The sequence below is a fragment of the Hippoglossus hippoglossus genome, chromosome 13 (assembly GCF_009819705.1).
Source record: "Hippoglossus hippoglossus isolate fHipHip1 chromosome 13, fHipHip1.pri, whole genome shotgun sequence".
Taxonomy (NCBI): domain Eukaryota; kingdom Metazoa; phylum Chordata; class Actinopteri; order Pleuronectiformes; family Pleuronectidae; genus Hippoglossus; species Hippoglossus hippoglossus.
In genome coordinates, this window is record NC_047163.1 from 8,568,062 (window position 1) to 8,594,807 (window position 26,746).

General features: G+C 43.0%; 1 protein-coding gene and 1 long non-coding RNA gene across 2 annotated transcripts in view; one reads left to right on the forward strand and one right to left on the reverse strand.

Annotated features, from left to right (window-relative positions):
* The window catches only part of LOC117773461, a 38,787-nt gene that overhangs the window by 9,497 nt on the left and 2,544 nt on the right, over positions 1-26,746 (forward strand). The gene's annotated exons all lie outside the window — the stretch shown is intronic.
* zbtb16b (zinc finger and BTB domain containing 16b) lies at positions 6,414-26,378 on the reverse strand. The gene is made up of 7 exons (XM_034605451.1): positions 26,223-26,378; positions 23,799-25,053; positions 21,125-21,222; positions 18,767-18,853; positions 11,210-11,380; positions 9,939-10,106; positions 6,414-8,923 (listed from the first exon to the last, which is right to left on the reverse strand). Exons 2-7 carry the CDS (start codon positions 24,956-24,958, stop codon positions 8,694-8,696), a joined length of 1,914 nt encoding a protein of 637 aa, XP_034461342.1. The 5' UTR covers positions 24,959-25,053; positions 26,223-26,378; the 3' UTR covers positions 6,414-8,693.

Genomic DNA, 26,746 nt, shown 5'->3' on the forward strand with positions numbered 1-26,746 from the left:
CCTGACATTTTGTGAATATATATATATATATAATTAGCCGATAAATTGAAACTAAAAATAATCTATAGTATCTTTCGAGTCAGACTTTATTTTCTTCTTAGTCTCTACATATAAGTGGGGCGGACAAAAATTTATATGTATTTGTATAACAGAACATTACCACACTGTAAACTGCCTCCTCTGAAATGGTCATGCATTAAAATCAATGCCTCGCTGAAGATCGGCTCTATGGAAGCACTGTTGTGCAAGATAGCGCCGGAAGAAATGGACAAAAATCACTAGATATTGATAATTATCACAATAAATGTCAAGTTTAAAAACATATTTTTGCTCCAGAGTGAAGGTTGTGGTTTTAAACTCTCCTGTGACCTCAACAGAGAGAACACACTTGAATAACAGCAAAACATCTTATGAATCTGAGGAAGAAGATATGAAATGTTCCCACACAGTCGAGGCTCCACAAACATTTGAATCACCTCCCAGGTAACGTTTCGGGTACCGGCCCCTTCTTTATTTGAATAAATGAAGAAAGATCTTTGAAACATTACAACCAATATGTGTTAGACCTTCCTCACCAAGCTCGCTCAATGCATGTTATACATTTGTTATATTGATTAAAATGATATTGTGAATGTGTGATAGGCTGTCTAACATATCAGTTATTATTATGAGAAACAACCGCAAAATCTATCCTGGCCACTAAACTTATATCAATATCATTAAAGTAAATATATTCAATGAGTAACTGCCACATTTTGGCTTATATTCATGTTTTTGATTTGAAATTGAGATTCATGAGTCAATCCCTCTTTGCGAGCGCAGCGGGGGGGCATCGGGTTGTCCCAGACTTCCTGGTGCGGACTACTTTCATTCATTTATTCATGTAGCCCAGTCTGAGGCTCCACTGTGACGAGGCTGGCTGCAGCTCAGTTTGGAGCTGTATCTGTCGGCTCTGAGGGGGAAACGTTGTCCCTGTTTGGTGTCGGGAGATTTGATCCGCTCCACTCTTATCTGGGCCATTAGTACATGTGCCTCTCTGTCCAAACCCTGAACAACACAAAAGAGGGAAGCTTCTTTTTAACGTTTGGCCAGCATTTGTCTCCACAGCTCTTTGTCGGAGTCCCACCCTGCACCAAGGCATTTAAAAGCAGATTTATTGATATTTTAGGTCGTTATCAGAGTTGTGTTATTGAAGCTGTCGGCCGTGACCTCTCTGCAGAGGTGGCCATTAAAGTTTGGAGAGCCCACAGATGTAGGCAGAGCAAACACACAATGAAATGCAGAGGTGGAGGATTTTTATCTCGTATACTCCCACAGCGCGGTCAGATGAGTTCAAGGACCTGAACACCACCTGTCATGTTTCATATGTGTTCCTCTAAGCTGGTTTTAAACTGAATCTTAAGGAATTGATTGATTGATTGACATTTTGGTAGTTAGAACATCATTTTACTTTTGGTTATTGCAGGCAAAGGCTGAGTGAGAAGGACAAAAATTGTATAAAGATAGTCAGTCGATATCGATTAAAAAGTAATGTGGGTCACTTGTGGTTTTAAACTCTTTTTTAAAGACAGAGAATGACAAACCAATATATTTAACTAAGATCAATGTAGTGTTACATTTCATCACTGTGCTGCGCAACACATGTGCAAGCTACATATTGGACATTGGTTAAATTGCTGTTGAGGAAATTATATTGCACTGATTATTGCTATTGTTTTATTTCCCAGACGTGTATCAAGCTACCCATTTCCCCTTGTTCCCAGTCTTTATGCTGAGCTAAGCTAACTGTCTCCTGACACATACAGGATGGTCTTTTTTCTAAATCTCTGCAGGAAAGCAAATAACATAATAATTATGCTGAATATCAAACCATTAATTCAACACTGTTAAATAAAGCCTGTGCACATACTTGTTAAGGTTTTGTAGCTTTTCTTTAAAATGGCTTGAATTCGTACGAACTCATACTTCTACTCATTGTCCTTGTAGCTCAACATTTTTTACTAAGAATTCATTATTATTGGTTTCCTGTGCAGTCATCCTGTTGTCGCTGCTTATTTGGGTTTGTGACTAGTAATAGTAAGAAGCAGCCAATTTTAAAATCTATTTTGGTCCAGTACAGAAATATCTCTAAACATCCTGGTTGGAAATCTTTTTTAAACAAAGCTGGAGGCTAGGTCTTTAATACAGTATAAATACAATTTACAGGTACTATATTTAAATATCTAATATTGTAAGATCTGTTGCTTAAAGGTTTGTTTGCGATTGCACTTGTGAGCCGTTCACCAGCAAACCAACCATCCTCACAGATCCACTGTCACACATGAGGGGGGCTTGTTGTGTTGCACAGTAAAAAATGGAATTTGTTCCACTTTGGAGATACGACAGGTTTTATGAAAAAGTTTTCTGGCTCAGCTTCGGGGGGTAATAATTTAGCTGTTTGAGGTGTGTCATTACGTCTTCCAGCCAGCATTTATGAGATGTTGATAACAGATTTTTCAATGTGAGGAGAATCTGTTATCGAGCCAGCAGTGTGGAAAAAAGCCTCAACAACTGTTTGGTTGGCTCGCCCCAAATGGAGCAGTCAAAGGGTCAGAATCAATAACTGTGCCACATATGTCTGAGAGGGCAATAAAAAAAAAAAAAAGTCCAATACACAAGACTGTGGGTGAGATTATTATTTTAAACTCTTGTGTTTTGTAAAGTTTATGGTCTGATTGGACCTTTAACTTTCTAAAAGCATGAAGGAGGTTGTTGTTCGAGTGTTTTCAGTGTCGTGACCCAATCGTCTGCTCAAGAAGTTAAACAAACCCTCTAAAGCTCCAGGTCGTGATTCAGCACAGAGCCCACTGATCTGTATCTACACACACACACACACAGACTGCCAGGTTCTCTCCGTGTGATTCAATAATTGTGTTGTTCTGCTGGCTGCCAGTGAGCTCTGCCTTCCATGGAGCAGTAAATCCTCTGAGCTCCAGACACTCACAACATCTGATCTGCATGTCAGCTGTGGTAGCATACTGCCCTCTTCTGGTCTACTTGAATATGTCAGTTTAGGTTTTTGTGACAGCTCAGAGTGAATTCTGGATTAATTTTGGTGTAAATATACAGAAGTGTCAGGTTCATACAAAAGTTTGGAAAATAAAATGTGTGGTGATTTATTGCTGGTACAGATTTCAGTATTTTGAATGAACTCTTTTGAGGGACGTGGGGTCACACTTGATAAAAAGAGGGGATGAATTATCTGAGAAAAGCAGTTACTTTGCTGGACAGTGTGTTTCTTTTGTAGTTTCTGACAACTATTTTAATGTGATGTGTTGTTGTGCAGCATATTGTAATTACAGGACAATGGATTTGTGACGGGCCTGAACGCGAGAGCGGCCTTGTCACAGTCTCTAACTGGTATGCAGTTGTGTCTGTATTGGAAGTGGCAGGATGAATAAATAACTGTCATGTATGTGTTTGTGTCTTGTCTTGTACAGGCTAATGATAGTGAGGGTGGGTAAGAGCAGAGCTGCTGCCCACCAGATGGTGGGTAATGTGGTTTGCTTTAGCTGCCCACCACGCTCGCTCTAATTAAACAGAGGAGATTACATTAACGCCGGCTCCCTCTCAATCTGCTCCTCCACTGAGTGTGGCGTTGGACTGAAGGCAGAGGTTAGACTGGAGGTGGAGGGGTTACAGAGGTGGGTTGGTTTTTTGCAGGCTAAACATCACATATGAGCTTCAAAGCTATTTAAATGTTTTTTTTAATTTTTTTATAATATCTTATTTGGTTGGATTATGTCCGCTGTTGACTCTGAATGTCCTTGAGCAAGGCACTCAACCTCCATAAGCTCTAGTTATTACTTCAGTGGTCAACACACGACAGTGGCTCGATTATGATGCCCCCTAAAATTATTTCAAACAGTCATAATAAATTGAGCAATGAACAATAAATCTAATTATACACAGGATGTAATTGGACAATAAAAGAGATTATATCATTTAGAATTTACAAATGAATTAATCAAAATCAAATGGTTACTAAACAACTAAATGGACGTGTGATGTTAATTAATTTGACAATGCGTTTTAGCACAAGGGAAAGAGTTTTTTTTAAAGGAAATCAAACAGGGTTTTCTCTCCTGAAATTGCAGTTTGATAGAATTTATTTATCCCCATTTGCCAACTCTCTTCTCATTTATGAACCTCTGAGTTCTTGTGGCGTTAAAACTTTTTTATATGCTGTTATCTTGAAAGTTCTCTCATTGGCAATCGCCTGGAAACGCCATCCCCCACCACCTACTGCTTATTTCAGTGATTCCCATCCATTTATGTTTATGACTTTAACTTGAAATCTACTTCTGTAAAGTGTTAGCTCTTAAAGCACAGATTGATTTTCTTCCCCTGCTTGATTTAAGTAGTTTTTAGAGACACAAATGATTTAATATTTCACCAGAAAAGCAGTTTGAGTAACTTTAAGTTAAGAAAATCAGATTTTTGTTTTCCTGTTTATCACCGCCAGATGACCCTTGGGCTTCCTAAACCCTGAGGCTGAAAACCGCAGTTTCATGTTCTGCTGGTGTAAATACGAGAGCGTTCAAGGCCGGTGGGGTGACCTGAGATTCTACAGAATCTCCTTCTGGGCATCAGCAGAGTTAAAGATTTGTTGTCTAACAGCATTCACACATACATTTACAATGTTTACGCTGTTGGACATAAGTTTAGTGGGAAGACGTGAGCGGAGTCGCATATTGTACCTGGAATGAAGCTTAAATTATTCCCTGTGGTGAGGTGGAGTGAGCTGAATTTGAAGCATTAGAAAACAAGAGTGCGTAATTATTGTAAAGACAAACTGTAAACACTGCAGGCTGGAATTTAGCTAAGGGGGTTGAAGTCTTACAGCTAGAAAGCAAAATAGACAATTAAACATTCACAACATACTCAGCGATTTCTTTATGGGCAAATTAAGAGGTTAGAAAAGAGGCACATTAACCTGCTAAATCCAAAAGGTATTGGCTGAACTTAAAAAACTAAATATCAAAAAAATATATGTACAGTAAATGCTGGCAGAACTTGAAATGAAGAGGTCTCACTTTCACTGTGCAGGGAGCAGAGGCAGACCTGAGATACCGTTTCTTAGCTCCTTTCACATCTGGAATTAAACACAGGCCAGCTGTGGCTCTGGCAGAGTGCCATCAGGGGTCACCCCTGAGCCTGGAGTGACTCCAGCTGTTTGCAAGAAGCCCAGATGACACAGAAACTCTATAAACAGCTTGAGATTGTGAATGTTTGTGGCAGGAGCCAATAAACCGTTAAGAGGGATCAGTGGCATTGGCTTTGTCCAGATGATGGGCAGAGCTGCTGCAGAGCTGTAAAAGTGAAATGTTGAGGTTGAATTCGGGGCCTCAGAGGCTGTGGAGAGAGGAGCTACAACGTGCAGCACTGATTCCCAAAGGGATACAAGAGCCCTGGGGACATTTGTGAAGTTTCTGTGCTGCATGTTGAAACATTGATGCTTAATTCATTTGAAAAATCTCGTTAGCCTGCCAGCAGGGAAGCCTGAGCAGTCATCTAAAGGTAATGAATTAACGGCTGATAAATAAAAGTAATGTGTAAAAATGGTTGAAATAAATTGAAAAGATAATGGGTTAATTGTTAGAATAATTGACTAAAGGTGATACAATTTGATAATAATGTATAAATGGTTTAAACCATTGACTGTAATATAAAGAAAGACGACATGATGGCTCATCATGATGCAGTCATAAACCATGCCTCCTCCATGTTAGTCGATCGGACATGGACCAAACTAAAGAGTCAATGTACAAGTCAAATACATTTTTCTCAATTCTCTATTTCTTATTAATATTATGGCCAACAATTATATCAATCGATACCGATGATCACCATGATAAATGTCACTTTAATATTTCTTTTCAGGTTAAACAAAGTTTTACTCCTGAGTGAAGGTTGTGGTTTAAACACTTAATGGACCGAGAATGACAACACATTTTATAAGTTTGACGTTGAGCAAGTATGTGTTGTATCTCCTCACTGTGCTTACACAAAGCATAGGCATTGACTTTTGTTGATGAAAATAACATTGCCATAATTAATGATATCGTTTTTCTGGGCAGTCTCTGGCTTCAAATGACATCATTGTCACAAGATGGCAGTGTTCGTATATATTCCGGCTTTGTTTGTAAATAGTGGGAGGAAGTGTCATCTGTCCTTTAAACATTGAGTAGAGTAAAGTTGCATAAAAAAAAACGAACAGTGTCCACTTTATTGTAATCAATTGCGTTAAGTAGCTTATAGTTGAAAAGGGGTTAAGATGAACGCATTTGGAAAGTGATGTGTGTGGATGAAGGGGTGAGTTATAAGAGGCTGTGGGGGTCATCAGATGAAACACAAGGCAAATGAGACAGGATGCATAAAATAGTAAATTGTTTTATTTTATTTTTTTTATACCATGCCACTGAACACTGACGCATACAGAGTTTGTGCCTGAATCCACACTGAGAAAACACTTTCACACACTGTGTTACAAAGCTGTAATGGAGAGGGATTTTACTGCACACATGGCAAGAAGAACAACCCTGATTGGATACCAGGTCGAGCTTTGATCTGGCCCTGAGGTAGACAGACATTGACATAATCTAAACAATGCTAATCACATCCTTCTAGGACACATCAAATAAAAGGACATCTGCATTATCACAACATAGAAAGATCAAAGAAAAAACCATTTTCAAACAAAAGTGCTCTATTTCTTTTGGTCCACCGAAGAAATCCATTTATAGTGCATGTTCATGTAGAGTAGATACAGTGAATGTGTGTTCTCATGGCACTGAGTGTTGGTGGCTACTTAAGAAGGCATCGGTAATGCCCACATGACGCCAAGATTTGCTTTACACACTGTTTTCATCCAAAGATCTCAGTCCATTGTCACTTTGAAGGAAACGATTTGAGACAAGCGTGTACGTTTACATCAAAATTGCTTGGAACTTGCATCAGAGTATCGGCCACTATCGCACTATGTTGCTTCCAGTTGCAATGTTCAGACAAAGTGGATCTACATGGCAGTCTATCTTTAGTTAAGTAACAATAAACAAACACCCAGAAACAACTACCAACAGCACAGACCCATGTACTCAAGCACATTGATGCTCTACTTATAAAAGAGGCACAAGGGAGGGATCTTAATCAAATCAGAGACTTATAAAACACACACTTTAAGATGTTTTCTCAAATCATACCAAATGTAAACAAATAGCAAATTACTGTAATACAAAAATACAACATGTTTAATTCTATAAGGCCTGTGCTAGGCTCACATAAGGGGATAACATACCATGACAGTTTGTACATTACAGCTACACTACGACTGACAATAACCTGCTCATAGTGATTCAATGTCAGAATTTTCTTTTCATGTTTTGTAAAAAAAAACTACTTCTTTTAATCTTTTCTTCAAGAAAATTCAGAATCTGTGGTTTTATAAGACATCTATATATCATTACCGATTAAAAAACTACACATAAAAGCCGCGTTGAGGCTCTTCGCATTTTTTACACATTGTTTGACCATTTAAAATATGATTTTATTTGTTAGAAAAATTAAAACTTAAGAGTGGGTGAATAATTTGCAGTAGGTTTAAAACAAACGGTGAAAAGTGAGGAGAGGTAGAGCTCGCTCTACTAGAAGTCATCCCAAGAGACGCCGACTGCGTGATGAAAACCAGCACATATTTGGTAACAAATAAACAACATATAAATAGCAAAACCTATTACATTGCAAGAGAAACTCGTACTGTGAGCCAGTTACCTCGGAACAATAACACCCACTGCAAGAAAGACAAGGCAATTAAAGAGATCAAGCTTATGAGGTCAAAACGTGGCAGCCATTCAAGTAAAACATGCAAACAAAATAAACAACTCCAAAATAAAATCCAACAGCAGAAAAAAAGACAAAAAAACAACAGAGTAGTCACAGGAAATTAGGAGGGAAAGTGTCGCTAAGTTCAGCCAATCAAGCCTTCGTGGAATTATTTTCAACATCTACTGCACAATCATAGAAGATGACTCGTGTTTGCTTGATGGTTCAGCAATCAATCCAAAAGCTCCTGCTACAGACGAGTCAGCTGTCACAGCCATTGTGGCATTGATTTTAACCACAGTGGATCCATTAGAGATAGTTGTTTATTATATGTGAGAGAGAGAGAGAAATGTGTGTGTCTGTATCAGTGAAGTCTTCTGGAAACTGTCAATTCTCAAACGACTCCTTTTCTACTTTTTTGGGGGGGAAAGAGACCAACGATTTCCTCCTTCTGAAAATATAATAATTTGGGTTTTTTATTCTCTGTAAATGTAAACTGAGTCTCTTTGGACTAACTTTTGTGATTATCAGTTGACATTTTTCAGTTTCCTCACTTCTCGGTAACAATAATCAAATTGCTGAGGAAACAGATGATTATTGGGAGCCCTAGTGTTTAGACCAATTTGTATTCATGAATCCATGTCAGGTAAAAAAAACTTTATCTCCCACTGTGCCAAGTTCTCACAATGCATTTTTTTAAACCCATAAAGACACATTTAATCTGTCAGCTTTAAAAATCAGCAACATTGACGTTTTTAAGGTTTACGCCCAACTGTGTGTGTGCCTGTGTGTGTGAGTGTGTGTCACACTGTGCGTGGGGGTCCAAGTCCTGCTCAGACATAACAGACATACAGGTAAGTCTTTTCTATCCTCCAGTCTGCCGGCACGTCCTCGGGTTTGTGGCCCTTTATGTGCTTCTGCATGGCGGCCAGGCTCGGGCAGAAGTCCTGGCAGATGGTGCACTGGTACGGAGACGCGCCATTGTGTGTGCGCAGGTGCTTGATCATAGCAGAGTAGTCTCTGGACCGCTGGTGACACAGCTTACACTCGAATGGCTTCTCACCTGAGAAATTCAGCAATAAATCATTAACCTTACACATAGAGCCAGAGGCCTGTCAGGTGAAACACTATTCACCTCTATTTCAGTCCACTTGTATACTGGGGTGTGTGTTTGTATTTGTGTTAGCTGATTAGACCTATATCAGTTGCCTTTACTTTGACATTAGATATTAATCAGTCAGTGTCATCCACCGCAAACTCAGTTTGTCTTCGACCTAAGGTCATTAAAGTAAATAAGTAAAATAATCTGAAGGTAAATTGACCTACTGGCACATTAAAATGATATTATTTAATTGTTTAATAGCAGTTCCCTGTAACAGTCACTTCCCTATCCAATCAAAAAGCTTTAAATGCTGCTAATCCATTAGAATTTGCTATATTTAGCCTCAGGGTCAGTAACATGTTTAATGTACTATTTTTTTAACTCTAAAAGTAAACATCTTTGGACATTTTAGCTTTACAAATATATTTTATCTTTTGTCAAGAAAATAACTCCAAGTCAATTTATTCCTTTTGAAACTGGACATATATTTATTTTGTAAAAAGACTCAATCGTTTTCCTAAATAATTGTAATTCTTACTCAAACAGGTTCAGTTGTAGGGACAGTTTTCATCTGCATATTAAAACACATTGAGTTGACAGCAGCAGGACAGTGTCTGTGGTATTGAGTCAAAATAAACTACATTGGCTGTGTTCATATTAATGATGAAACATGTAACCCAGTGCAACAGTGCAGCTCTTTGATGTGTTTTTGTATTACAATGAGGTCTGGGGCTCAGAGGACTGACATATCAGGCTTTGGCTGTAAATACAATATTTGTTATTAGGATCAATTGATTATTTGTCTTTTCACAGGATTAATCTGTTAATTGATTGAGTGTGATTAGGAATATTCTATGTTTTTCACGTCCTTCTAATTTAAATTATTAAACTACTAAGAAAATCAACCCTGATAGCAGCACCAGTACAGCGCAGACCCTGCTCTCCTATATATTTGCGTGTGTTTCGGAACTCGTACCTGTATGTACACGGTAGTGTGTCTCTAGCTGGTGTTTGAGGCTGAACCTCTTCCCGCAGCCGTTGCACTCGTAAGGCTTCTCTCCTGTGTGGATGCGTTTATGGCCCCTCAGCGTGCCGTCGTCTCTGAAACAGCTCCCGCAGAATTCACACTCAAACGGGTGATCGCCTGAAAACACAGTTGTGTCACAACAGCAGCCGCGACACCAGCTCAGCCCATTATCGTGACAAGCATTAAAGGCTGACACTATCGTGGCACGACATGGTATGGCGCATATGTAGCTGCATAGGTCAAATAGTCACACGGCCCTTTGTGCACATGCATATCAAGCAGGGAAATAAAGTGCTTTCAGACGTTGCTAATGTTATGACACGGGGACACTCCTCTTGGCTGTCTGCTAATAGCTAATAAAAGCCCCCCGGGCTTGGGCTGCTCTGTTCTCTATACTGTAGTTAATCTATTTCTCTCCTAGGCTGAGGGTTTGACTCATCTCCAATGACCTATGTGCCTCATTATCTCAGTGTCCACAGCAACAGCCAAGTCAGAGGATACATTGCTCTCCTCATTACAGGCCGAATCTCCCCAATCCCCCACCCCACTATGGAGCAGATGACATTTACAAAATGTTACTTCCAAGCAGAATGGCATACAAACAAGATACGCTGCCATGGCCAAAACTCCCTTCACTTCTGTCTCTTCACATCAATTATGTATTTCTCCTGTCTAGACATCAAGCCATCCTGACAGCTGGGAGTGTTATTTAAGGTAAAAGAAGAAAGGGGGACATCTTTTCAGTAAATATCTCTCTGTCTCCTGCGGCACTAAGACTCACCCTCGGTAGAACACACAGACGAGTCATTTCCATTTGCTTTTCCTTCAATATTTATTTGGGTTTCCTCTATCATTTTGGGTGAACCACACTAGAACTGACAGCCGTGAATTGCAGAAGCCCAAAGGCTGTCTAAGAACCCAAAATATAAACAGGATGAAATTGCCCAAAATATGCACCGGCCATAACGGTACAGTGCTGTCATCAGAGAGGTGAGTCATCTTATAGAGAAGGAAAAAGGAGGGTGGGAGAGGATGCATGCAAATTGAGTAAAACCTCAAAGCCAACAACCTAAGGAAATCAACCCAAATACAAAAATAAATACCTCCGTCTTTCTCTTTCTCTCTCGACGTGTGCATGCGTTTCACACCGAATGTTTATGTTTTGTGACAGGAGATAGCGCTGCAGACGGCGATTGTGGTGCAAATAATCCGTGTCTTACCCGTGTGCGATCGCAAGTGTCTTTTGAGGGTGGTGTGGCTGGGGAAGGGGCGCTCACAGTGGCTACAGATGTAGCTGTGCATGCCTGCATGGACCTCCATGTGCTGCTGCAGGGCCTTCTGGGTCTGGAAGCGCTTTGCACACAGCAGACAGAACACTGCCATGTCAGTCCCTGGAGAACGCACAAGACACAGACGCACAGTTATTTCAGTACCATACACAGACAGGGCCTTAAGTGGGGAAACTGGGTCACTTCAACTTTGTGTGAGTCCTCTGAGGGAAAAGCTTCTTTCAAAGAGCGAGTGCCTCTACCTAAACCAACTCTCCTAAAAGCCCAGAGGCACTTTCAACTGTGAGTCTTTATGCATTCTATTTTAAACCATGAAAGTCATTGTTTTCTTTAAGAATTTCCCACACAATGCACAGCATGCCAATCACACAATCAATGGCTCCTTCCTGGTGTGTTAGATGTGTAATTATTCTCTTCATTCCCCATCAGGAGTCAGCTCCAGTCTGTGAAGTCCTCTGTCTCTGTGCTCAAAGAGCGGCTGATAGTAGCTCCACCCTAAATGATGCCTACACCATGTGCTCTGTGCAGAATGTTAAGTAGTGATATCAAGCCATTAAAGGCAGGACTGCAGGAAAAAACACAATCCAGTTTAATCCTGTGTGTGACCTGGCATCTCTTTGGGGCTGCTTTCCTGTTGCACAGAGTGTGGAGAGGAATACAGATAGGGAGTCGCTGGTGGGGTAGTTTAAGTCAAAATGGCTGTGTGAAGAAGATCCATTGGCTGTCATACAGTCAACACTTGATCTACAGGCTGTGAATGCCAGAATGGATTTGAGTGCCTGCATACACAGCCTCTAGATCAAGTGTTGACGGTGTGTGTGTGTGTGTTTGTGTGTTTGCCCGAATTGCAAATGCATACGGGAGGTAAGACTGGTTAATCAGCTGCATTTTGGACATAATGCGCATGTCCCGGAGAGCGAGGCTTTAATGTGAGATTATGAGGTCCTTATTTCTCTGTCTGCTCAGGTTGCAGATCATTTACAATGCTAGCAGGTCCCATTGCTCCTGACTCGGATTCAATCAGACATCTCCAGCGGAGGATCATTAGTAAACAGAGGACTGTGCCAGCACTTCATTGGAATTCAAGTGGGGTTGCTGTGTCGCATTTAAAATGCAGTCTGATGAGGTCCACTAAATCAAATCATTTGTTACTGTTATTGAAGTGCCTTGAGGCAACTGGCAATTAAATTGGAATTAACGCAGGGAAAGGGATACAGCACACTCATACTAAGAGGGAAGACACTTGGTTTAGGTTCAATCAAGTTAACAGACAAGCCTGTTCAAAGTAGCAAGAAAAAGAAACAAATCAAGCAAATTCACATTTCAGGACAAAATCAGAAACATTCATTGTGTGTTTACTAATCCACGTATCGCTATTCGCTCAAACAAAGGCGCTGTTTTAGACTTAACGTTTCACAGATAAGTACATTCTGGCATAGATGCACAAAGCCTCCTCTTAGAAAATTATAGTGCTTCTTTTTCAATCTAGTTTTGAAACTTTCCCCCCCAAAATGGCTCTAATGGAACTGATCATTCGTAATCATTGACAGAAAGAGGACAGGATGAAAGACATTCCCCGATCTTAACAATCCGTCAGGGAGGTGATCCGCTGGAGTGAACTGCACCTGTTCCGCGGCTTTATCCTGTGGACTTTTGCACAAAGGTTACACAATAAGGTTCAGGCCCTCATTGACCAAGCCCATTAGTCATAGGCTACTCTCGCAACTCCCACAATCCCTGTCTTTATGCTGTCGCCTAATGACCACGGCCTTTTCTCACCCACGTATCACAATATTTTAGTTGAAAACAAAAGACAACTCCATTCTCAACGCCTCTGCACCCTCCCCGCTCCCCTCATCCGCTGACCATACAGGAAATCCTTTCACTGTCTAACTAGCTTCACTTTCTGCCTGAGTCATACCTAACTAAAGCCAGTTCATTCTGCATAGTGCAACACTGCAGTCTGGATAATGATCTATCTAAAAATGGCTAAAGACATTAAAGAGGAACAAAAAAGCAGTCTGTGCATGACCTGTGATGTTCATCCTTGATTCACTTTAACTAGATCCTCTGGTAATATTAGCTGCGGCCAGCAGGGGGAGTGCTTTCTGTTCCAATGTGTCCAGGTTAGTTTAGCTGCAGGCGAAGCAGAGCAGAGCCCTCAACCAGCTGAATAACACATTATCCACCTTGTTGTTACTTCAAAGCTCCTTTAATTATCCTCTCTCCTCTCTCTTTATTAACGATCATATATTGTAAATGGCTGTTTCTGTGCAGCCAGCATACTTTGTTCTGGCTGCTGTAAAACTTTAACAATCCCGTTTGTTTGAGGAGGTAAACCGTTACTCCCTGACACACTCGCAGACGCTCACAGATGTATATCCTGATCCCTCTGTCACCAACAATACCGAAACTTGAGAAAAGAAATCTGACAAATATTCTGTCACAAGAATCTCACTCTTGATCTCAGGTTGACACGCGGCGACGACAGCTTCGCAGTCGTTTTAGATTTCTTCCTTCGCAACTGACGCCGAAAATAAAAATAACAAATAATATCTTGAAGTGTAAACAACAACCTTCGGAGGCGAGGAAGTGTTTATGTGTTAGTGGTGGCATTTCGCCTCGCTGTGCTCTGTTAACTTTTCAAACGAAAAGGATTTGCAGTTGTGGAGTTTTCCAGTAAGCTTTGGTAATAAGTGCAGAGGAGCTTCTTTATGAGAGAATAAGCCCTAAAGTTGGTTGTCATTGCCCCCTGCTTTCTCACCCTCAACCAGACAATGGGCCTGGGATTTTAGTTTTAAGGCACAGGATGACCCCCTGACCCTTGGCCCTCAATGGGGTAAATACCATGTAATCAATGGTATTCGTCAAAGGCTTGAGAGTTGACTGAGCATTGTGTTTAGTGGGAGGGAGCCTTAACAGTGGGAATAATGATTTACTTTCAAGCAATTCTGCTATGAGGCAGAAAACATAAACATTTACTGCTGATTGTCCAGTGCACAATTAGGTTTGTAGTTCAGGACAGTTTGATGTTTTTATGCTATTTCGGCATATCTGCACAAGAGGATGTGTATGCTCATGTGATTTAACATGGTCTGCCTTCATGCATCTGCCACTTATTCACTCCAACTGAGGTGGGAGCCGGCCAGGCTCTCACGCTGCCTAAGAAACAAAACCATGTGTCTAGGCAACCAGATAGGATCATGGTCCTTGTTGGGGTGAAGTGTTCAAGCTAATCCCTTCATTCACAAATAAGCGCAGCCTGTTTCTTTTCAAGCCGCAAACAAAAGTTTTCCCACCCTGAGAATCTGGGAGTAAACCCCACTGCAAATTGAACAAGAGATTGTATTCAGTGACACCCGCAAATCTGTATAATTTCCTCTGTGTTAATCTTAACTTGGGTGTCCGCTGGCCACCAGCTACACTGATTGATTTGTGAACAATTCTCCTTTAAATATACTTATCTCTAAAGAATCCCAAACATTTAGTATTTACGATTATTATGCAAATGTGTGCCTTAATTTTATCAACACCTTCAGAATCTGATCTGTTGAGGTACTTATTTCAGTAAATAGTGTGGGGGGGGGGGGGGGATCCCCTGCTGCTATAAAAAGAACAAGGAATTTCACAGATTTACCAAATTACTATATCACATTATGGACGATCGTGTCGATCTGGTTGAATATGCAATTTGCAGACACTACAGACGATTTCCTAAGGCCGTGCACAGTGCATATACAGTGTGCTCACTGTCTGCTGGCTCACTGATATCACACTGTTAAACATACACAGTCATGCAGGCTACATTATGTGCTAGACCTTACATGACCCTGTGCGTTCACGCTACTGTGTTCACGCTACTGTGTTCACGCAGACAGCTCCTCATAGATGCGGCAGCTCGGGAAGCACATACACAAATACTACAGTACCTTAAACAACCCCGGGCTCTCATCAGCAGACTGCTAATCTACCCGAGTGAAAAACAACCGACTCAATAATTAATGCAACAAGAGATACGTTGCTCGTGTTTAACCACCACTCCATGGACCCGCTCATTGAGGTCACGCACTGTTTCATTCGCCCTCGATTCCTAGAATGTTTACTATGTTTTCTCTACCTACTGTATCTCTCTTTGCATGAAAGGACAGGGCATCCCAGGGCTTTGTGTATCATGTCAGTCGGTGCAAATAAACACTGGGCACACGGAGCACAGTTCATTTTAGTTAAAGGTTCGTATGAATTACAGCTGGGTATTACCGCAAGGGTGCAATATGATGACGGGCACTCAATTAGGCAAGCTAAAAGGTCTGCGTTAAGAGGGCTGTATTATAAAGCATGTATCTGAATGGACTACAGGACTGTTTAATTAGGGCTCGGACAGAAGGTAATAATATTCACTTGATGAGGCAGCTCGTAATGGGTGGAAACGGTGCAGCTGCTGGGAGTACACAAAGGCAGCTTCTTCAAGGCAAAGGCCACAGGAGCCTTGTAAGCAAGGTGGCAAAATGGTCAGCCAGTGCGGGTTGAAGGATATATAGCTCATTTCTGTGCTTGCTGTAGATAAGCTACAGTCCTGGGTTTTCCAGCATTTGAAAGCTCGTTGCCCCAGAGCCTTAACTTGCTCTGATGAAACAAACCCCTTTGTTGTGAGAGCAATTCAGAGACAGATCCATTCTTTTATTTTGGGCTCTGACAAGTAGGTCAGAGGAGACTATGACAGTGCTGTGGTGAGGAGTAAACTGCAGCACATGATGTTGTTTTCCTCTCAGTCCTGGCATCCAACACCAGCAGCAATCCTCCTGCCCTCAGGAAGTCCTCACATACCCCCTCCTACCCCCCGTCCCCCTCCCGTCTCACGGTCCACCCCCACCTCTCACTTTGATCTCTCTGACTTCAGCTACCCACGGCCATTCACCTCTGACATATCAAAACGGCTAAATACACTTTCACTGTAAACTACTCTTGCAGCCACTGTTGCCAAATTGCTTCAGAGTATCAGAGTAAGGTCTCCCAGAAGTGGTATTATTTCCCCTCTAGAGGAGGTGGACAGCAGTGCTGCAGCTGCTGAGGTCTGACAAGTGTTAATCGGCTAAGAGGAAACTCATTTGGCTCACTGGTTATGCCACATGGCAAATTAAAGCCACGGCTGCACCACTGGCACTAAGCAGAAAACTGGAAGATCACGTGTGTGTGTGTTTGGGAGAAATAAAAATCCAGGTGATGCTTATTAAATTGGAGTTGGAGCAATGTCATGATCCCCCCCAACACACACCACGTCAACACAGCTGATTAAATTACCTGTTGCTCATGTCATCGGCCGTGAGAGTCAGTAAAAAGGGTCACGCGTCACAGCAGGCCGAGCTGAGATCATGACAAAATGAGGGAGTAATGCCCTCCTGGACCCTGCTCCGGATTCAGTGCCAAGCTGAAACCGAGCTCTGGGTGTTTACAAGTTGGGCAGATAAGGGTAGAAACTTCTGGGCATCGCTAACACCCCTCCATGTCCATTTCCATTAAGTATTCATACTGTGTGTGCCACCTGGAGTTACAGTTACATGCCAGTGCTCCTGAGAGGGTTATCACCTTTCTCTGACAGTCGCAGAAAAGGTGTGGATTCAGACACTGTCGGGCATATGCAGCGCCTGACAACAATACCACTGTTTTTCACAGTTAGAGGTTTGTGTCAACACGCGGTGCAAAGTCTGTCGCTACAAGCTAATGGGATAATACTCACCGCAGGAGGCATGCTTACAGTATGAAAGGCTTTATAGGTTGTCAATAACGGTTTTATCAATGATTGTAGTCATCAGTGCTTTTAGATCCAGTATTAAACTGTTGCGCTGTAGAGCGTTCCAGGCTGTGGCTCCATTTTTAAACTCGCTGATCATGTCAGTTGATATTTTATTTAACATTTATTCAGTGGAACAAACTGGGTCATTGGGTTTTTGTCCACTTTGAGATAAGATTGCAACTAACCCATTGTTTTTGTTATTGATTTAATAGGCCTATTATTTTCTCGATTTATTATTTGGTCTGTAAAATGTCAAAAAACACTGAGACATCAAAACTTCACAGAGCCCGTGTTGGTTTGTTCCTCCAGCAGTCCAAAGATTTAGTCTCTTAATCTGTTACGACCAAAACTAAAAACAAAGAATCCAGCCAATGTTGGGATTACACCATCTGAAAGTAGAACACTATGCTCAGTTAAAATTACCGAATTATAATTAATTTTCTATTTACTAATCAATAAAATCGACTAATTCTTTAAGTTACATCAACAGGATTTAAGCTCCAAATACAATATATTTATTAAGTCCTGAGTTTTTTTAAGTCCGGTTTCTGAAGCTTTCTTTCAGAAGGTGTCAGACAATTCATGGGTTGTTCCGTCCTTAATTTATCGTAGAGCTGAAAATACATGTGCACCATGTTAGCAAAGAAAACATTCCAACAAAATCCTGCTTATTTTTATTGGTTTTAATGGATTATTACTGATGATGCATAATTGATGAATGTTGTGTTAAGTTAAAGGATTTCAGCTTTTTACAAATGCTTTAAGTATCTTAAGGTCCTAAATTTAAGTTGTTTGACTTAATTATTTATAAACCATTAATAAAGTCATTACTGACAACTTATAAACCATTTTATATATTAGCAGAAATTATTTAGCAATACTTAAAGTAATAACATATGGTAATACTCTTATTACCATTAAGAATATACATATTTGGCTGGATTTTGATTTTAGGACTTCATTGGTAATACACCTTTCTCCCTTTTCTATTATTAAATATATATAACTTTATATCTTTTTTCTAACAATCTAACACTTTCTAACTTCAGTTTTAGAAAGAGCAGCTCTCCTCAGTTTCTTTGTTTGCAGAATTGATTTTAGAAGATGAAAATGATTTCAGCTCCTCCGGCAGGTTGTTCCAAACTGTAAGAGCCCAGTCTGCAAAGCACCAGTCACCATCATCCAGGTTTTTGCAGCCGCTCAGCCAGAAAAACACAACTTTAAGAAAAAAAACATTTTGACTCATCTTAGTGCCAACTGTTAATGGCAGGTGCTCACTGGAGCAGAAAGATTTAGTTCATTTGAGGAAAACTGGAAGGGACAAAAGGCGCTCATCTTGTTGAGTGTGCCGGTGCAAGGTAAATAACTCAGCAGCAGGTGAGGATAGCATGTCTGTGAAACGGTAACACTGGTGCTGTAATGCTTTGGCTGTGCCCAAGTGGAATGCAGAGGGTCTTGGATGCCAAGAGATATTAGTGGGTGATATGTGAGAGTGCCTCCCACCTCCCTGTTGATAAATTATGGAGCATCATGACAGGAACAGTTTAACCCAGCGAGCATGACAAGCAAATTTAGACCCACGATCACAAGCGAAGGCTTATTCACCAGCTCCGTGCATGCTGTCCAGGTTAAACATGATTCGTGTATGTGTGTGTGTGTGGCGGAAGTGTTAGTGCATGCACACGTTGTACCTGTACCTGTGTGTGTTTGCCTGTGGGCTTCCAGAGCATCCTCTGAGGAGAAGGTGGCTCCACACTGATCACACACCAGCGCCTCTGCAGGAGCTGTGAATCAAACATATGAGATGCGTATCAGACATCAACACAAACACATGCGTTTGTAATTGTAGAGTAAAGTCAGTTCATTTAGCACAGAAAGATATCACTGGAGAAAGCAACAAGAGGGGAACAAAGGCGCCTCATTTCAGAAGTCAGCGGAGAGGCTTGCTTGTCACACACTTGTGCTTTTCAGGTGTTAACACAAGGAAGCGAACGTGCAGAGTACAATGGAAGAGAGGGAAGCGCCGTAAAAACACAACTCAGGACAAACAAAAGCACCAGACAGGGTGCAACGGCCCTTCTTCTCGACAAAAAAGAGCCGAGCTGAAGAGTTTTATTTACCGTGCCCTGTTATCAGTCTGTGAACAGTGAGCAGACTGTCTGCCTGAGAGGCCACAGAAGGACTGGGTGTTCTCTGTACAGCAGACGCTTCCCGCCTGCGGCACATCCCTTTTATCAAAAAAAACACTTCAGAGTCAACACCCCAAATCCCATTGCATGCACTGTAACTACAGTTCCCAGTTCACCTTTGGAATGCCCTTGTCTATTCTGATGAAGACATAGAAGAGACGAGGATGCATAGAGCTCGCAGAGACATTCAATCCCGGTCCAACACTCACCTCACACCTGCACACACATGCACACAGACACACACACAAACACACACACACACACACAGCTGTTTGGATGTGGGTTGGCTCTCACAGAGATGTAAATCGGTTGCAGATCCATACTGGCCCTGGGCTCATTCACTGATCTATTTTCTGCTCAGCTGGCTTTAAATGAAGTTAAAATGACTCATTAAAACACCCACAAGCTTTGGGAACTCTGAGCGCTCCAGCCTAAATGTGGTCCTCTTTCAACTCTTATGATGCCTCAACACACAGACACTGTGCCACTGTTCCCAGTGCTGCACACAATCACAAAAAAGACCCAATTTGTTCATTTCTAAAAACAACAGCTTCTGAAAACAAACTGTTACTCTTTTTTTTTGTGTTCAGTTGCACAAAAATAAAACTTGGTTGGGAGCAACACTGTAAGTACCACTGAGGCGGTGTTGTAGATCCTGATGTTGTATGACGCTGTCCAGTGTGGTGTGTTGTACTGTGTGAGATTGTGTGATAAGGGAAGAAGAGAACATAGTGCATTGTCTTGTGCAGTCAAAGGCACGGAGTGTGCTCTCATCCATAAACCATCAAACTGTCTCCAGACGCGGCTGCAATCGTCCTCCATCAAAACACTTTGTCTGGCATACCAAAATAAGAGCCAGCATCGAGCTGAATACCAAATCAGCCCATTAGAGCGGTGGAGCACTCGCTCCTTAGCAACCAGCGGGATCTAAGGCTGCTATACCGAAATACACAGTGACAAAGAAATGAGATCCATATCTCTTTTTTTCGTGTGTTGTATTATGGGTTGACACGTCGGGATGGGGAGAGTTTACGCAAAAATTCAAATTGGGTTAAAGGTGCTGCTGTTGTGGATGTCACAGCGAATTGAAAATCAAAGTGCGTTGTCGGGGTCTGTGAGTAATGCGAGACAATATGTGTGTTTAGGGTTGTGCGGAGGGTATAGACGGGGAACAAAAAGGGACGACTCAGGTGAAGTTTAAAGAGGCAGATTCTCTAAAATCTGTCAGCAGTATGTCATTCCCGAACAAGGGACCTCGCCTTGTCTATACACATATTCTAGTTGAGGTTTCTGTTTTAGTTTCATTTTTAGTCCCTGATCCACCCCCCCCCCCCCCCCCCCCCCCCCCCCCCCCCCCCCCTACCCCTCCACCCCTCCACCCCCACCACTCCTCTGCTCCTCTTTCTCTATTTTGGATAAAGTAGCTGGGAGAGCAGTCAGGTCTGATTAAGTCTGCATTTGGGTACAGTGTGTTCCTGGACACACATCTGCGAGCGAGCCATCACACACGCTTCGGAACACTGGCAGAACACCCAGGCCTGCCGGCAGCTGATGATGTCATCACTCAGAAGGGGCAGAGCTGGCGAGCTGCCAGAGTCTCCGAAAAAACACAGAAACGATTCAAACGGAGAGAGAGACTAGAGAGAAAGACGGGGAGGAGAGGAGAGGAGAGGAGAGGGGAGGGAGCGGTACACAGACCTAAGCATGGAGAAGAAGAAGGCATGATCCAAGTATTCGGAGCAGCACTAACTGGTGAGAGGAGGGAGGGGCTCTAGCATGAACAGGTGCATTTGAAAGGCCGCACTATCAAGAGGCTTCATGAGCAACGAACACTGTGAGATGAGTATATAAGAGTTAGTAAAGTACCTGCGTGAGACAGCATGTGCATTCTTAGCCGCATGCTGTCCTGGAAATGTTTGCCACAGTATTCGCAGCCGTGGCCCTTCTCGTCGTTATGCAGCCTCCTGTGGAAAGACAAACACTAATGTGAGCATGTTAACAGAGACGAGAACAGAGCGGAGAACGCACTCGTGATGATAAAAAGTATGAAAAAGTATCTAGTTTCTGCGCCTTTTTCTGTAAGGTCTCCCAAACCCAGAAGCATCATTGTCCTCGTAACAAGAGGAGCATGTTTTAATTCCGGCAAGAATCCCTCGCTGAATGCAGCATCATTAGTGTAAGAGGCCCTTGGAGTTGTGAATCACAACGCATGAATGCTAAAAGAACACAGACAATAGGATATCTGGCTAATTTCAGAGTGCAGACATACGCGTGCCTCCACCCGCCAGCACTGCAAGACACTGGGCATGCACAGAAACACACACACACACACACACACACACACACACACCAAAGGCATGCACGCGCACTCACAGCCCCAAATAACATGCACGCACACACACTTCTCCTGCAACTGCAATGAATAGGAGAAAAGAAGATGATTCGCTGAAGCTCTGCCGGCAGCATAACCTATCATATCATATCACACACATCCAAGCATGCAAGGCATCTGTACTGTTATCCTTATATCACCCCGCCAACAGTGGCGCAAATGGACAAAAGAGAGTGCACGGACACACACACACAATTAGTACAGAGATGTCATTTTGCACACATGAAATCAACATTTACATATTGATTTCGGCCACATTCCGTCAGTTTTTTTTACTCTACGTTTGAAGATTTGACCGTTTTTTAATGATGCTAATTTACTTGAGCATTTATGGGATTCAAAAATAAAAAGCTTTTATTTTGGCGTGTTAACCATGTGACCGTGATGTATACATTTCCTTTTTTCTCTACACTGGTAACTGTTATAATGATAAAAGGCAGGAATACGGAGTCAGTGTCCTTGGTGCCTCGGGGTCAAGACGCTGACCATGTAATCACAACATTCCCAGTTTGAGCCCAGATGGAGACATTTGTTGAATTTCATTCTTCATCCCTCTTCTCTCCTCATTTCCTGTCTCCTCTCTGGTATAAAAGAAGACACTCGCAAAATATTTAATAAGATACAAATTCCATAAAAAAGAATTTGTATTATTTAAATTCTTAAAGAGGATAAAAAAATTTAAAAAATAATAAGCTAATTTAACCTTGGAAAATAAAATAGTTTTTGCTTTGTAATTTCAGCCATATTGTAGGCATCACCTTTTAAAATACAATTTATATTTCAAATTTAAAACATTTATTTCTCTACTTTTGTATTAAAAAACAATAGTGTTAAACCGTTGTGGTTTTGCAGACTGAAGCGGTTTCAGGAGATGCTATTTTAACAACACTACAAATGTCAATCTGCAGACCAGGTGTATGCTCAGTGACCTGGTTACAGACCAGCAGCAACTTCATTACAACCTCAAGCAGCGCCACCAATGCAACTCTGTCAACCCGCGGACATCCGCCTGTCTCCATGAGTAACGCGCATCACTAAATATCCCACAGGATGCTCTGTTTCACTGGGCGGTTTCAACACTGCTCTAAAGTGGCACGAGGCTGAAATGTCAGCCACAGGCGCGGACGTAGAGAGGCTGCGATCCTAATCATGGGTTTGCTGCATATTAGGACTTTGGGCTCGGATCATCTTGTTTGTGATGATTAGTGATGAGTCAAGCACTGCGAAGCACGCACAGTTATCAACATCTGCATTCGAGTTCATCAGAGATGGATGCAAGTTTTGTGTGTGTGTGTGTGTGTGTGTGTGTGTGTGTGTGTGTGTGTGTGTGTGTGTGTGTGTGTGTGTGTGTACAAGAACAACTTATAAACTGACGAGCACATAAATAATGAACAGAAAAATAAGGGGAAAACAACAGCGAGTCAAGAGGCACGAGTTATCCATCATCGAGCTGAAGCGTCCAGCCGGGTCCCTGCTGAGAGGCTCCTCTCTGCTGATGCAAAGGAGTGCATATCAAACAGCCTGGGAGACGGCGAGGCGCACGTCTGCACAAATAATCAAACCGAATTTCAGAAATCCGGCTTTGTAAATAAGAGCTTTATAAGACACCAAGGCCTCTTTATATCAAATCCCTCACCACAGAGACCCGATTGAAAACTTCCTGACACGTCTCACGGTGAAGACATGAGAGCAGGTGTCCCTGAGAATACATTAGCATATTTATTGTTGCTCCTTCAAGCTTTTAACTCGCGTAGTATTTTAACAAAACAAAAATCCAGAAGAACAAGACAGATGAATTCAGCTGACATGTGTCCGATGCTTTTGTTAACACCACAATCTCCTGCTTTAGTTTACATTCATCGTAGCACACGAGCACCTTCAGATTCCCCCACGTCTTTTATTAGACACAACATGTTTGTCAGTTAAATTATGTGGAGCAGTGCGTGTAGCAATGTTGTGCGTTTTTATTTCCCCCCAGAAAAATGTCACTGACTAAAAACTATGACCTTTTTCCTTTGGCTTTCGTGAGTGATAATTAGGTTTTGGAGCCTAATGTGAAACTATAAGATACTAAAATAGATGCAAAATGAGCTGCGATGCCGCTGTGAAGTGTAAAGAATGTGGTGTTGATTGTGTCACGTGTGTTACCTGTGCTGCTCCATGGCCTGTCTGCTGTGCAGCTGAAGACCACACTCGCCACAACACTGCTGGCCTTGGGCCTGGCCACTTTGCCTCATCCCAGCTGCAAACTGGCCCAGCCGGCTGAGGAGCTCTCTGTGCAGCAAGCCCTGGTGCAGCAGGCCGCTGTAGGCCCTCGGATCCAGCGGCACGCCCAGGGACGGGGCCACTGACACGGACACCATCCCCTCCCCAGTGTGGTGGGAGGGCACAGAGTATATGGAGGGCAGATGTTTCTCTGTGATCCCGGGGAAACAGTCAAGAGAGTTCCCCCCCACTTGAGCTCCGTCTTCGGGGCCCGTGTGCAGCTCTCGAGCGCTGGTGATCACGCTGCCTCTCAGTGGCGTCCCCGGACCCTCGTCTTTGGGCTGGTCTGACAGGCAGCTTCCTTCCCCGGCGCTGGAGGACCTGCCCTCACAGCTGTTGGCTTCATCCACCTGCATGTTCTCTGATTTAATATTTCTAGCAGGATCCAGGGTCGAGGCCTGGGACAACTCGTGCTGCTGAGGCTGCTGGGAACCCTCCATGTCGACATCCAGCTTGGGGCTGGATTCAGGAGCTCCCTCAGGGTCCGGACCAGGAGAGCTCCTCTCCGTCATGTGGTACAGTGCCAGGTTGTGCAGAGCAGTTGGGCTGGTGCGTGTGGGTCCGTCCTGTATGGAATGCTTCTTGGACATCAACATGTGCCTCCAGTGCCGGGCCCGGCTGTGGTCACTGTGGTCTCCGGAGCTGTGATTCCTCGCCGCCGCCTCCTCGCTCTCCTCCGCCTGGATGGTCTCCAGCACTTTCAGACACTGCTCCTCCAGGTACTCGATCTCCAGGATCTCGGCAGCGTAGAGCAGGTCGTCCAGGTCCTCGGCCGTGGCCTGGAGGGACGCGGTGTAGGCGTACTCCAGGATCTGCTGGAAGGTCTTGGGGGACAGGAAGTCCAGGGCGTACCGCAGGCTGCTGCGGTGGAAGAGAATCTCAAACATTTTGCTGGTGCAGGCCAGAACGGTGCGGTGCGCCGGGAACTCCTGGCCGTCCACCGTGATGATGACATCACACAAGGTGCCGGTCAGACGCATCTGATTGGCCCGCTGCAGGAGCGTGCTGGGGTGAGTGGGATTGTGGAGCTGGAGCACACCCATGATTTTCTGACCCGTTTCCACTCGGACCTCGGCCGAGCCCACGCATGAGGTGTGGCTGTGCCGCCTGGTTCACTGGTCTTCAGCTGGTTGTAGGTCTGTGGTGTGGAGGGGGGGGGGGGGGTCATTAGCACCTGTCTTACCGATGATGCAAAACACAGTTAAATATACTCACTTTCCTCCATGCACAATCAATAGAAATATTTATCTTTAATAATATGAGTTACAAAACAACCAGCTATATAAATATATTCTATGAAATATAAACGCACGTCTGATCATTTCACAGGTTTTAATTCATTCCTCCAACATGTTTATTTATTCTAATTAAGAACCAGAGGCAGACAACAGGTCGATGAGCGCAAAACAACCGTTTCCCTGTGCAGGTGATTAGTCTGGGGGTCTCATTGAGAGGCGGTCACGTCGCTGTAATAACGTCTGCATACTGAGAGGTGACGGTTCAATCCATCAGACTCACTCACACACACACACACACACACACACACTCTCTCTCTCAGACTCGCACGCACACACTCTCACACTCAGACACTCTCAGACATCATGCCCTCAACAGGTAGACCTGTCATTAACAAACGCCTTGAAGGGCTGATTAGTTCATTTAGGCTGCGCACGTCCATGATTAGACGCGTAAGAGACAATTAAGACACTCAGTTAAAAATCCCTAAATAACTTATCAAACTATGTGATCGATGGAGCGCAGCCCCGTCGCCTCCCTGCTCCTCGGTGTGTGTCAGTGTTTAAAAAGCTGAATGAGGTGATTTGCGTGTGAGGTGTGTGTCTGTGTGCGTGTGTGTGTGTGTGCGTGTGTGAGGTGTTTAGTGTTGCGCTCAGCTGCTCCTCCAGTGATGCTCGCAGGCTGCATCCTCAAGTCCCCGCAACAGCAGAGCGCATCAGGTGCACGCACGCACCTTTTTTTATTATAGAGACACACGGCGACGAATTAACGCGTGTGCACGTGTGTGTCCGTGTGCGTGTGTGTGTGTGAGTCCTGAAATAAAAGCGACATTTCTTCCAAACAGCGCAGTGACGTGATCCCGTCCGAGCTCAGTCAAGTTTGTAAAATCCGAAACGAGGCTGCGGACAAACTTCCTCTACGTGCACATGTCCGCTGTCACATCCAGCCGCGGAGCTCACGCGCACAAAGTGTCTGATGATGAACGACGAGTTGCACAGACGCAGAAGTTGACGAGAGAAAACACACACACACGCGCGCCCGCGATGGAAGTGGAGCCGCCACAGTTCTTACCTCAGCGCGTCTCTACCGTCCTCCGCCGATCATCCACACAACGTGATGCGGACACATTTCACAGTCCCCGCTCCAAACTCTCTGCTGCTGCGGGAGAGCGAATCACCAGCGAGCCGCCGCCGTCACCGCTCCGTAGGACACCCCACACATCCGGGAGGGACCTGCCACAATAAAACACCGCCTCCTAACCACGTGTTGACGCACAGAGAGCGGTTCTGATTTACTGTTGAGAAACTGGGGGAGAAGGGAAAAACTGATAAAGAGGAGGTGTCCAGTTTATTTATAATGGTAGTAACAGGCCTAGTGGTAATAATAGAACAACTTGGATTTATTTATTTGACCTTTAAATGTCCTAAAGGTTGATTTATAGAGTCCAAAGAGAGTGGTAAATATAATACAAAATATGATGCAACCAAACCTTTTATTCCTTTAGTTTGCTTGCACTATCAAATTAAAATGAAGAATGATTTTAAACATCTTGAGAATGTGTTAGTCAAAATATATTCATTTCACACAATGATATG

Coding starts and splice junctions, on each gene's coding strand:
- zbtb16b (XM_034605451.1), bottom strand. CDS start 24,958: ATGGGTGTGCTCCAGCTCCACAATCCCACTCACCCCAGCACGCTCCTG. Junction 21,223..23,798: donor CAGGCCATGGAGCAGCACAG/GTAACACACGTG, acceptor GTCTTTCCACAG/GAGGCTGCATAACGACGAGA. Junction 11,381..18,766: donor CCACAGGCAAACACACACAG/GTACAGGTACAA, acceptor TGCGTTCTCCAG/GGACTGACATGGCAGTGTTC.